This window comes from Perca fluviatilis, chromosome 15 (assembly GCF_010015445.1).
Source record: "Perca fluviatilis chromosome 15, GENO_Pfluv_1.0, whole genome shotgun sequence".
Lineage (NCBI taxonomy): Eukaryota > Metazoa > Chordata > Actinopteri > Perciformes > Percidae > Perca > Perca fluviatilis.
The window spans coordinates 22862945-22874424 of record NC_053126.1 but is presented as its reverse complement, the minus strand read 5'-3'; the positions used below and the strand labels follow the sequence as shown (position 1 = coordinate 22874424).

The window sequence follows — 11480 nt, the reverse complement described above, 5'->3', positions numbered from 1 at the left end:
ATAAGGAGCAAGGTTACCTCCTCTTTCTCTGCTTTGCCCACCCAGATAATTTGGCCCACCCATGAGAGAGAGACATCATGGCTTTCAAACGAGCAAAGTGGCAGTTGGTCAAGGCCACACCCCCACCCTCCACCTTGCCCCCCCTCTGTCCTTCTCAATAGCTACAGACACAGAAATGGCACATACTAAGGAAAGCTCATTGTGGGACTGGCTCTAGTGGCTGTAATTCTGCACCAAGGCTGGATTTCGGGAAAGAGACTTCAGATACAGTATTAGGGGACCACTAAGGCCTACATAAAAGCATCCAAAGATCACCATGTCATGGGACCTTTTAAAAAAAAAAAAGTAATCAGGATCAATCCCTAAATTTAATTAAAAAACATGAATGGCCTTAATCAGGCATCTCTATAGTATGGAATATGAACCATGACTTGTGGATGCTAAAGATCAAGTATGGCAGACTTTACATCCTCCATTTGGCCTTTGTAGTAGCCTACTGTACAGTAACGCACATGAGGTTGTGGTTGATTTGAGGTAGTATTCCAGGCTGTAAACTGGAACAACAGGCAGTCAAGTGATTACAAGTTCTTTATAACGTTGTAGCGGGTGGTCCTCGATGTATTTCTTTATATACCAACAGGAGACATGAGCCTTGAGTTTTTCTTCAACCAGGAAGTCTATGGCAGCCTGTAAGACAAACATTAAATACATTAAATAGGCCTACAGCAAAAAAAAAAAACTAAAAACAAATGATGCCTGAAAAGTTAAACTTACCTGCGACAGCAATGCAGCAACACCTTGGCCCCTAAATGTCGCTGGTACATAGGTTGACATTAGATCCACCTCCTTCTCCCCGGTGAATCTGTAGTGCAGCACTGCACAGTCATGGTCGCCTGTGGACAGAGTACACAAAGGACTTCACACCAAATTTAACATTGCTGCAATAACCATAAGGCAGCTCCATAGACTGTAAATATACGGTCTATAGTCAGCTCAGACACAATCACAGACAACAAGGGACCCCAAAATGAGCAATGTAACATGCCCTAGAGCTCTGGAGATATGCAGAGATATTAAATAGGAATATATTTTGCCCTGTAGGAGGCAGCAATGTGCCGTAAAGGCATCTAGACTGCCAGAAATTCAATGAAATGATAGACATCCCAATCCCAAACCTCCTTCAAAAATACCTTTATTTAAGTGGTCTCCACTTGTCTGCTTCTACTATGCTACTGTGGCCAACTAGCAAAAAATGTACTGAAATGTGTTACTTTTGCTGTTAATATGTGTGCCGAACTGTTTGGCGGATAGAACCAAATCGTTTAAAGCACAGTCATTCATATCGTGTGTGCAACTTTTTCCCTTGGGCCAAGTCATATTAATTCCGAGATTTTTAAATGAAGTTTAGCTGAGTGTTCTCGCCTTACAAAAACGACACTGTCAATATAAGAGCAAAGTCCAAATGAATCTGTAAAGAAATAGCTGTATATTCTAACGGAAAATGAATCCATCGCACAGGTTTGTGTACAGTAGCCAGTGACAGTAGCCTATTTCAGCAGGCCGCGATTGGACGCCAGGCTCCCTTGACAGGATCTGACCGGCTCTCTCTGCTTACCAGCCCCGCTGCCCGGAGTGACGGTGAAGCGCCGGTTCTGTCGGTCATGTTCCACCGTTAAACCGCAGCCGGAGCTTAACGCACTAACGGCGGTCGGATGAGACTTCAGTCGGAGAGTTAACGCAGTGAGTCTGGAACATATTTTAAAGGCCATTTATACGTAAAATATAAGATGTATGTAAAAAGACTCGTAATACTGAGCAGCATATAGTAGTAATTGCAAAGACTGACCACTAGACGGCGCCACATGCACACAAGATTATGAACTTTCCTGAGCTCTACATAAAATCAGGGGTTCATTTTTTAAATGGATTCAATTATGAGAAATTTTAACACTTAAGCGCACAGATTGTTTAATACGTTTTCACAATTTATACACCAACATTTCTTTACAGTTCTTGGATTTTTAAAAAACTAATATTTTCCTAGAAAATGTTCTAGAAGGATCGACATAATTTGGTATTAATTAGAGGAAATAGCAAAAGTATTACATCTTTACACTTTACAAGTATTCAATCATCCAAATTAACTGCAAGTGAAGGCTGTAAGAGAGTATAGAGCAGGTGGATTTTGTCTACAGCCAATCAACAGATATGGGGAGTACTTGGGGAGTACTAACATTTACTTAGTTTAAATTGAGCTTTTCATAGAAAAATCCAATTTTAATGCCAGAAAACGTATTAAAATTATGGACCTGTAAAATAAAGTGTTTAAGCACGTGTGGTCCTCTCACCAACTGTTGTGAAAATTGTATACTATACTGTATTCGGGAAAAATATGAATCACAAATTTTTAGCTTAGAATTGATGTCACGATTCTATGCCACGATTTTTTTCTTCTCACAAAGTGTAATGTTTATTGCTCACATGAACCACGACAAAACAAAACAAATTGGCAGTACCAAACATATAGATTTCTTTTGGCACCAAAGCACATTGCGCATCACTACAAGCCTGTAAACATAGATGCTTCAATGAATAAAAAAAAAAGTACATACTGGCCATTTCAGTACAGTAGGCTACCAAAAATAGTGACATATAACACATTGAACTAAATATGGCCCTGATACAGGCTCTATCTGAACTCCTTGAACATGTCTTACATAATTAAAACATGTTAATGTCGATGTCAAATGCTCTCAATAAATTAATTAAAGGAGTAAAAAAAAAAAAATTGAAGTCATTTAAAAATGAATCGAGATCACGATTTTATAACGATTTATCGTGCAGGCCTACTAACTGATAACTATTAAAACAAATGACAAAATAGATTCAAGAAAAAGAAAATAACTCTTACATTACAGGGCTTAGACATACGTATGTTTATTTGTATTCTAAATCTACAAATACAAGAGCAGATGGAGAGAAAACTATGGAAAATCAACATTTAACTATACATATGAAGTGTCCTTTGGATGTTCTTTACAGGCCAAATACATTTTTTTAAATCATCATTTCAATCATAAATTTTGTTATTTCTGTCAGTATATGTAAGACCCACACTCACATGGTTTAAATGCAATTTTAATTGTAGCTCAGAAGACTTCATGGGACAACAGGAAAAACAAATAGATTATCATTGTTATTTTTAGATTGCCTGCCTGGATTAAAGGACGATAAAACATAAAACCATTTCATTAATATCCTCAGTTATTACAGTTTATCATTACAGTGTACACCAGCGGCACTACATGTTCTCAGAGGCAGCGGTGTTCTTCACTCCTGCAGCCATCACAGCGAAGAACACATTAGGGAAGAAGGATCTAGCGTAGACGGCCACCTTTGGGAGCGAGGGAGCAATTACCACCTCTTTCCTCTTGTTGCTTAAAGTCTTTATGATCTCTGTCGCTGCCTCGTCTAGAGAAACGCCGAGAGGTTTCCGAGAGTACAACACTGCAAAGAGCAGAGAGACCAAATAATACAGCGTAGCGTGGCATTATGCATATTTAAATTTCCACAAAATGGGAATCAAATATGTTTTTTAAACTGTAAGTATAATGGTTGTTAAAGGCAAAATTGGCCCTAATGATGTTGCTCGACCAGAAGGCAAAATCAATCATAATCATCCTCTAGGGCCAAGACTATACAGTTGTTTTCAAAACGCTATGTACTTTTGCCTGGTTTCCTCTGATTTTACTCACATGACCAGATGGATTTGGAGGCTGGCTCTGTGTTTTCAGTCGATGCAGAGCGACTGATGAAGGTGTAGTTGATGGTGCTGACGGAGATGCCGTACTCTTCTACTTCAGCTCTCAGGCAGTCAAAGAAGGCCTGAACTGCATGTTTAGATGCTGCGTCTGGAAAAAATACGCAAAGTAAAACACAACATCTTTATACCACAGCCATGTACACCCCACCGTTACTTTGACCTCATGTTGAAGTATCAGTATAAACACTGCAAACAATTTACATCATCTACTAAGCTCTGAATGGGCTGATCGGACAGTTTGACTGGGTTACTTTTGTTTTTTATTTGCCTATCATGCACATTAGCATTATTTTTTCATTTTTATAAATATGACATATGTTGTTCTAATCTTTACTGTATAACATGTGTGTTTTATTGCATTTTCTTCAGTCAAAATAAACGGAGGAGTCTATGGTCTATACTAATTCACATAAACATGCCACAGAACGTGCCGCAGAACGTGACGTAGTTCCATTTTTTCCGTAATGTTACAAGAAAACTTGCCGTTTTCTTTCAAACTTGACACGAACTCAGGCCTCCTTCCCAACCTGCCTCCTTAAGTGGAAATTGGCGCTCTTATACTTCGTCACCTTACCTCCTGCTTTGCTTCCGTCATAATTACGGGAGGCCACTAGAAGGAGCTGCCAGTTGCTGCTTGTCCAACCGACATATGGGAGCGTTTCGTCTTGCACGCATTTTGTCCACTAGCACCTCAAATAAGAGCTGAGTATTTCCCATCATGAACTCATAAACCTCTGAACTCACATGAGGTGCGAAAAGGTACAGCTATTTTCCCCTGGATGCTGTTGACCAGGAGCAGGTGACCGGTTCTCCTCGAAATCATGGCGGGCAGCAAACCTGAAAACAGAAATGTCTCAACACACTGCAGAACCACAACGACTCTATCATACTTTTACAAACTGAAAAGTGTTTCTATTGTCTACCTTTGGCCAGTGTGGCCGGTCCAAAGTAGTTGTTGTCCATCAGTAACTTGTCCATCTCCAGAGACACGCTCTGTGCAGGTGCCTTGACTTTCATGCTGCTGTTGAGGATGAGAATATCCAGGCAGCCGTAACACTCCAGGATCTCTGAGATCACCTCAGGCATGCTGTCCATATCTCCAAAATCCAGCAGCACCAGTTTAGAGGGGAACGTCTGAGGAGGAGAGCCAGTCATGATAAAGAGGTACATTGAAGTTTTTACCTGATCCGTTTTATGCTACTTCGTATTTCAAGTACTAATCCACTGCATTTATCTGTCAATTGAAATTAATTTTCACGTTACGATTTTACAGAAAAAAACATATGATAATCTTATAAAATACAACAGTAGTCTGCCAGTGTTTATCAATATGCTCTTATAAAGAAATCAGTGTCTAGTTTTGGCTTCTTGTCACATTTCAGATCTCATTTCAGTTTATATCCTTTGCGATCCACCTCCGGGATTGCTCCGGTGCTGCAGGAAATTCCGCCGGATGCATGTATTTTCCGTTTCCTCACGCTTTCTTTGTGTTGGAAATTTAACCTCCGGTGGATTTATGAGGACTATGGTTAACTGCTCCTCAGATCTCTGCAGGGTAAATTGAGACAGCTAGCTAGACTACCTGTCCAATCTGAGTTTTCTCTCGCATGACTATTTTGTAGCGGTTCTGTGCGGAGTTTAGCACCGCCCATGATGATTCTGATTGGTTTAAAGAAATGCCATTAAACCATTCCTGTCTTCGTGCTAAGCTACGCTAACTGGCTGCTGACTCATATTTACCATACAGACATGAAAGTGGTATCGATCCTCTCATCTATATCTCAGGAAGAAAGCAAATAAGCGTATAAGCGTTAGCTAACGTGCTTTGTTATTGTGATTTATACATTTTAGATGGAAAAGTCTTTTGCTGATGATGCAGATGAGATGGGATGGGATGTCAAAGACCATTTAGGATCTAATGAACGTGATTAACATTTAAAAAATAAATAAAATAATAAATACTTATTTGTGGATCGTAACTTAGTTTTTTCTTCTTTCTTCTCCCATTACTCATCTCACGACCCCTCAGATTTGTCTTGTGATCCTTTGGAGGGGCTCGACCCCTAGGTTAGCAACCAATGGGCTAAACCAGCTAACCGTTTATAAAGTAGTTAAATCTAGCTTCACCTCGAGCAGCTGCAACAGTAACATGCTGCTCCAACATTGATGATGATGATGATAACTTTATTCTTAGACTCAAGGTCCACTTAAAAACATACAACACAATTAAAAGGACAGACACATACATCACTATTAATAATAAGAGTGTGTAGTAGGACGTCTACTACACCAATGGAGTATTTTAGTATACAGCAATCTGTTTCCAGTTTTGGTGCTGTTGTACTTACCACAGTGGGGTCTGAGGCATTTGCCAAGTCATCGGCCAGTTCTTCAAGTTTCTCCCAACTCTTCCCGCAGAGGATCAGCCTCGCTCCTCCTCTGTGAAACACACCTGCACATTCTGCATTGATTAAAAAAAAAAAAAAAAAGTTTGACTGTAAAATCAAATGGATGACCAGATTCTACCAGTTGGCCACTTTGGATTGCAAATTCTCATTTGTTAAAGTAAAATATTACCTTTTCCAAGCCCAGATAAAGCATCGGTTATAACCACCACTTTATTGCGTACAGATGTTTTGGACAACAGACCCATAATCACGCTATAGAGGTAGAAAAATCCAGCTGTCAGCACGACTACACATGGCACCAGGAGAACAGTGGTGATCCATACTGGGTCCATCTCCTGGAGAATATTCTGGAAATAAAAAAAAAAGAAAAGAAATTAATTATAATATGCAGAATCGAAACAAAACAAAAGCATACAGTATATATCTTTGTAATTGCTCATATAATGATGAATAGGTCGACATTTTGGAAAGAACGCTTATTCGCTTTCTGGCGCAAAGTTAAATTAAAGATTTCAGCCAGCAATGTGTTAGCTTAGCTTAGCACAAAGATAGAAACAGGGGGAAACAGCTAGCCTGCACAGAACCCCCCATAAAATGACCAAATTAAGTTTTTACACTTCGGATTTTGTACAAAATAAACAAATGAGATATAACAAGGTTCATTATTGAGCTTTAGAGGTGATGGTTTTGACCAACAGATTGTGTTACCTTCAGACAGATCCAAGCTAGCTTTCCCCCCCTGTTTCCTGTCTTCGTGCTAAGCTACGCTAACTGGCTGCTGACTCATATTTACCATACAGACATGAAAGTGGTATCGATCCTCTCATCTATATCTCAGGAAGAAAGCAAATAAGCGTATAAGCGTTAGCTAACGTGCTTTGTTATTGTGATTTATACATTTTAGATGGAAATGTCTTTTGCTGATGATGCAGATGAGATGGGATGGGATGTCAAAGACCATTTAGGATCTAATGAACGTGATTAACATTTAAAAAAAGGAGCGTTTCATACCCAAAAGCTCTCCGTCTCCGTAACATTGGAATCCATCTCACCTGCTACAACCATTTTTAAATCTAACTATTCTTACAACTCTGAAATAAAAACAGAGAACACATCTTTTTAACCATGTTCTTATATATTAGTCATAAAAACAAAGAGTAAATGATAAATACAGCATCATTAATGTATCAATGTGACGTTCGTGTGTACTATATGCACATACTTGGATATTTAGATATTTTTATGCATCAACAATATACAGACCGTCAGTACTTCATGATGTAAATCACATTCTCAAATCATTAAAAGTTTTGGTTACGAAGCAGTCTTTTCAAGTATGAAAAAAAATCTTAATTTAGATCTTAGTTTCAATTTCATGAATTGTGAATGTGATTATATCTTAAACATGGATGGAGCCCCGATGCCAGGGCCTCTGTTTGAATCGCCTGCTTACATTTATTGTGGGAAAATCAACCACAAAGAGATGCAAAATGACCATAAAGACACACAAAGTGTCAACTTAGACAAAAACTTGCTACAAAGACATGCAAAACAACCACGAAGACACAAAACGACCACATAGAGATGCAAAACAACCTTGAAGTGATGCCAAAAAAACAACAAAGAAACACAGAGTAGCCACAAAGAGACACAAAACGACCACAACGAGACGCAAAACAACCGCAAAGAGACACAAAGAGACAAAGTACCACAAAGACATGCAAAAGGACCACAGAGAGACACAAAACAACCACAAAGAGACACAAAGCGAAAAACAAAATACCACAAAGACATGCAAGAGGACCATAAAGAGACACAAAATAACAACAAAATGTTGGATTATTGCTTACATGTGAGGCCTTTTACATGTCTGTGCCCATTGTCTCATATAATGTCCATGACCTCATAGTGTTTGAGTTACACAATCAGCTTGAAGTGACAATCTTGTAATGTAATGTGTTAGAAACCACTTGACAAGGCCAGTTTCTTGTCATCGCATTTTAAAGCCGGGCACTCACATGTTCTAGATTTGCCAGTGAACAGAACAGTGAATTAGAAGATAACCTTTTGGTTTAGGTTTACCATGCCATGCACCAGCTGTTTGTCTAAATATAAACTGCCCTAGAAATAGATACTGTATCTCTCACAAAGGTGCAACTCCACAGAGTACTAGCCACATTATTCCACAGCAGAGTGAAAAGATGAATTAACACAATCAAAACTAAACAGGAAAAAAAGAAATGGAGCACTTCTTATTCTGTGCAGCAGCTGTGTTGAATAAAATAAAAGATAAAAACAGAGTTTTTTGACCACCACTTAGTTGACAAAGTGTCTTGGCACTTTGCACAAGTCACTGAGAGATTAAAGAGAGCGACCATGTCTAACTGTTCTCGATATTGCTAGAAGTAAATAAGCAGCCAACACTTACTGCTCCTTAGGCCTCTGTAGGTGTTCTGGACTCTGGCTTTCTATTCCTCTCCCGACGAGCTGCACACTTCAGCAGCTCATACACACAGCTCCTCTGACATGACAGCCTGCAGAGCTGCCAGAGCAATACTTTGGGATTTGAGCTCTTTTAATAGCAGCACAGCTGAGTCAGTTATTTTCCACGCATGTTGTCGACATGTTATGTTTAGAGTGTCAGGAGAAGGGTGCCGCTGGGTAAGAGAGGTGGTTTCACTGGCTTCTTTTAGGTCACGTTTCTGATGTACAGTACTGTATGTTGCAAAGATTAACATAAACGCATACAGTCATACACATATAGTGCAAAACAGATTGAGGAATAAAAGCAAGGTTTTTGAGAATCATGCATTTTAAAATGATCTAAGCAGCAGTAGGTGATGTCAAGTTCCAAAGGGTGAGATGAGTGAGACCAAAATGCCCTTAATAGAATTGAACAGATAAATTGTTTTGCAAGTTTATTTTTATTTTCATCTTCAGGCAAAAATGAGTTGAAATAGGAACATAATAAGTGATGGGAGTGATGGGTATATCAATATATTGTATATGTTGTCCATTTTTAAATTTGTTGTACGCAGGTGGTGGAAAAAGTAGGCTACGTAAAACAAGATTGTACTAGACTGCCTTAGTAAATGTACTTAGTTACATTTCACCACTGGTCATACATACATGCACCTATATATGTTTGAGGTTGTTTATTTGTTTAATGGTCCCATGACATGGTGCTCTTTGGATGCTTTTATATAGGCCTTAGTGGTCCCCTAATACTGTATCTGAAGTCTCTTTCCCGAAATTCAGCCTTGGTGCAGAACTACAGCCACCAGAGCCAGTCCCACAATGAGCTTTCCTTAGGATGTGCCATTTCTATGTCTGTAGCTTTCAATTCTATTGAGGAGGAGAGAGTGGGGGGCAAGTTGGAGGGTGGGGGGTGTGGCCTTGACCAACTGCCACTTTGCTCGTTTGAAAGCCATGAGCCCACTCTCACTCAAAAGCGTACAAATAACACGGGTTTATACCTGTGAAAATACGTGCAATGTGTACGCTAAAGTGAAATTGTGCGTACAGTAGATATGTGGAGCGCTCCAATTACAGTAATGGAAACCGCTGCGTTTATAATATAAAGGGACGTGGGACCACGTAAGGAGGCTGGTTGGGGTGGTGGATGGGTGAAACACAGGACTTTCACCCAGGAGACCAGGGTTCGCGTCCCGTGTTTGGCGATTTTCAGCGTCCCGTGTTTGGCGATTTTCAGCGTCTCGTGTTTGGTGATTTTCAGCATGTGTTTTTTTTTTTTTTTTGTTAGGCCGTTTATTAGCGTGTTTATGTGGCGCATTTTTGCGGCTTTGTTGTGTTTTTTTGTTAAGCCTTCCCCAATGTTTCTTCCCTAAACCCAACCGTTTATTAGCGTGTTTTTGTGACTTTCTTGTGTTACTAAAGCCTTTCCCTGCATTATTTTTCTAAACCCAACCATATTTATCTTTTTGTGTGTGATGCTGTTCTCGCGATAACACACAACGTGGCGACGCGAGCTGCGTGCATATAAAATGCACCAGTCTCCCTTACTTCAATTGGAGCGCTCCGCGTATGTAATGTAAACCCGTGTTATTTGTACGCTTTCGAGTGAGACCGGGTTACTCTCTCATGGGTGGGCCAAATTCTCTGGGTGGGCAAAGCAGAGAAAGGGGAGGTAACCTTGCTCCTTATGACCTCATAAGGAGAAGATTCCAGATCGGCCCATCTGAGCTTTCATTTTCTCAAAGGCGGAGCAGGATACCCAGGGCTCGGTTTACACCTATCACCATTTCTAGCCACTGGGGGACCATAGGCAGGTTGGGGGGGGGACTCATATTAATGTTAAAAAACCTCATAGAGTTTAATGCCATGGGACCTTTAATTTTGGCTGCTTTAATTGTTCATTGTCAAAGAAAAAAAACAGGCCTACAGTAAATTGACAAATTGTGATAGGAATCATTAATGCTAACTGGAGTTTTGCATTTCACTAAATTAAAACGTGTTACTGAAGTGCAAACATGATTTACACATTAACGTCATACGTTTTAATGGTTAAACCTGATTTAGTTAATAACTAGTTTAAAAACTGCTGAAAAACACATGTTGTGTGTGTGTGAGATGAAATTAAAGCGCCCATATTATGCTCATTTTCAGGTTCATAACTGTATTTTAAGGTTGTACCAGAATAGGTTTACATGGTTTAATTTTCAAAAAACACCAGATTTTTGTTGTACTGCACAGCTCTCTCTCACTGCTGCAGATCCTCTTTTCACCTGGTTTCTGTTTTAGCTACAGAGTGAGACCTCTTTTCATCTTCTTCTTCTGTACTATCTTTGATTGCACTTCGTACATGCTCAGTAGTTCAGATGTAGATCATGTCAGCTAGCTAACTCTAGAGACAGTAAAAGAAAGCCTGTTTCTCCAACTTTGGTCAGTTACAAGGCAGTATTAGCTGGGAGACTTCTAAACGAGGGCACACATGTAAGTAGTTCTTTTGTAGGTTATGGTGAACTTGTGTGTGTTGTAGCAGTGCTTTGCTATTGAGAACGACGTAGCATGCTAGCGTTAGCATTAGCGTTAGCATGCTAATGCTAACGGTTAGCATGCTAACGAGCTAACGGTTGTGGTTAGCCAGCTCATTTCGGACGTCACCGAGCCAATTTTGAACAGCTCACTAGGAGACTGAAGGCAGGACACATTCAGAAACCGTATCTCGCTCAAAACAGCATGGATGGATTTTTTTCAAAGTTTGTATGTGTGTGGAAGCACCAGAGACA

The 11480-nt window shown here is 39.8% G+C and overlaps 2 protein-coding genes and 1 long non-coding RNA gene across 4 annotated transcripts; 1 reads left to right on the top strand and 2 right to left on the bottom strand.

Moving 5' to 3' along the window:
- Positions 1-313: 313 nt before the first annotated feature.
- Positions 314-1889, bottom strand: LOC120574447 (protein NATD1-like). The gene is made up of 3 exons (XM_039824714.1): positions 1616-1889; positions 775-893; positions 314-687 (listed from the first exon to the last, which is right to left on the bottom strand). The coding sequence occupies exons 1-3, from the start codon at positions 1767-1769 to the stop codon at positions 571-573; spliced, it is 390 nt and encodes a 129-aa protein (XP_039680648.1). The 5' UTR covers positions 1770-1889; the 3' UTR covers positions 314-570.
- Positions 1890-2921: 1032 nt separating this feature from the next.
- LOC120574444 (dehydrogenase/reductase SDR family member 7C-B-like) lies at positions 2922-8793 on the bottom strand. Of its 2 annotated transcripts, XM_039824709.1 has the most exons (8): positions 8660-8783; positions 7243-7322; positions 6401-6578; positions 6172-6284; positions 4747-4957; positions 4568-4660; positions 3756-3911; positions 2922-3507 (listed from the first exon to the last, which is right to left on the bottom strand). In XM_039824709.1, the coding sequence occupies exons 2-8, from the start codon at positions 7294-7296 to the stop codon at positions 3302-3304; spliced, it is 1011 nt and encodes a 336-aa protein (XP_039680643.1). In that variant the 5' UTR covers positions 7297-7322; positions 8660-8783; the 3' UTR covers positions 2922-3301. The 2 variants fall into 2 exon arrangements, with proteins under 2 accessions (XP_039680643.1, XP_039680644.1); XM_039824710.1 differs by lacking the exon at positions 7243-7322 and having other exon boundaries at positions 8660-8793.
- Positions 4873-6335, top strand: LOC120574445. Its single transcript, XR_005641862.1, has 2 exons — positions 4873-4987; positions 5675-6335. It is a non-coding gene; the product is annotated as an uncharacterized LOC120574445 (long non-coding RNA).
- Positions 8794-11480: the final 2687 nt, after the last annotated feature.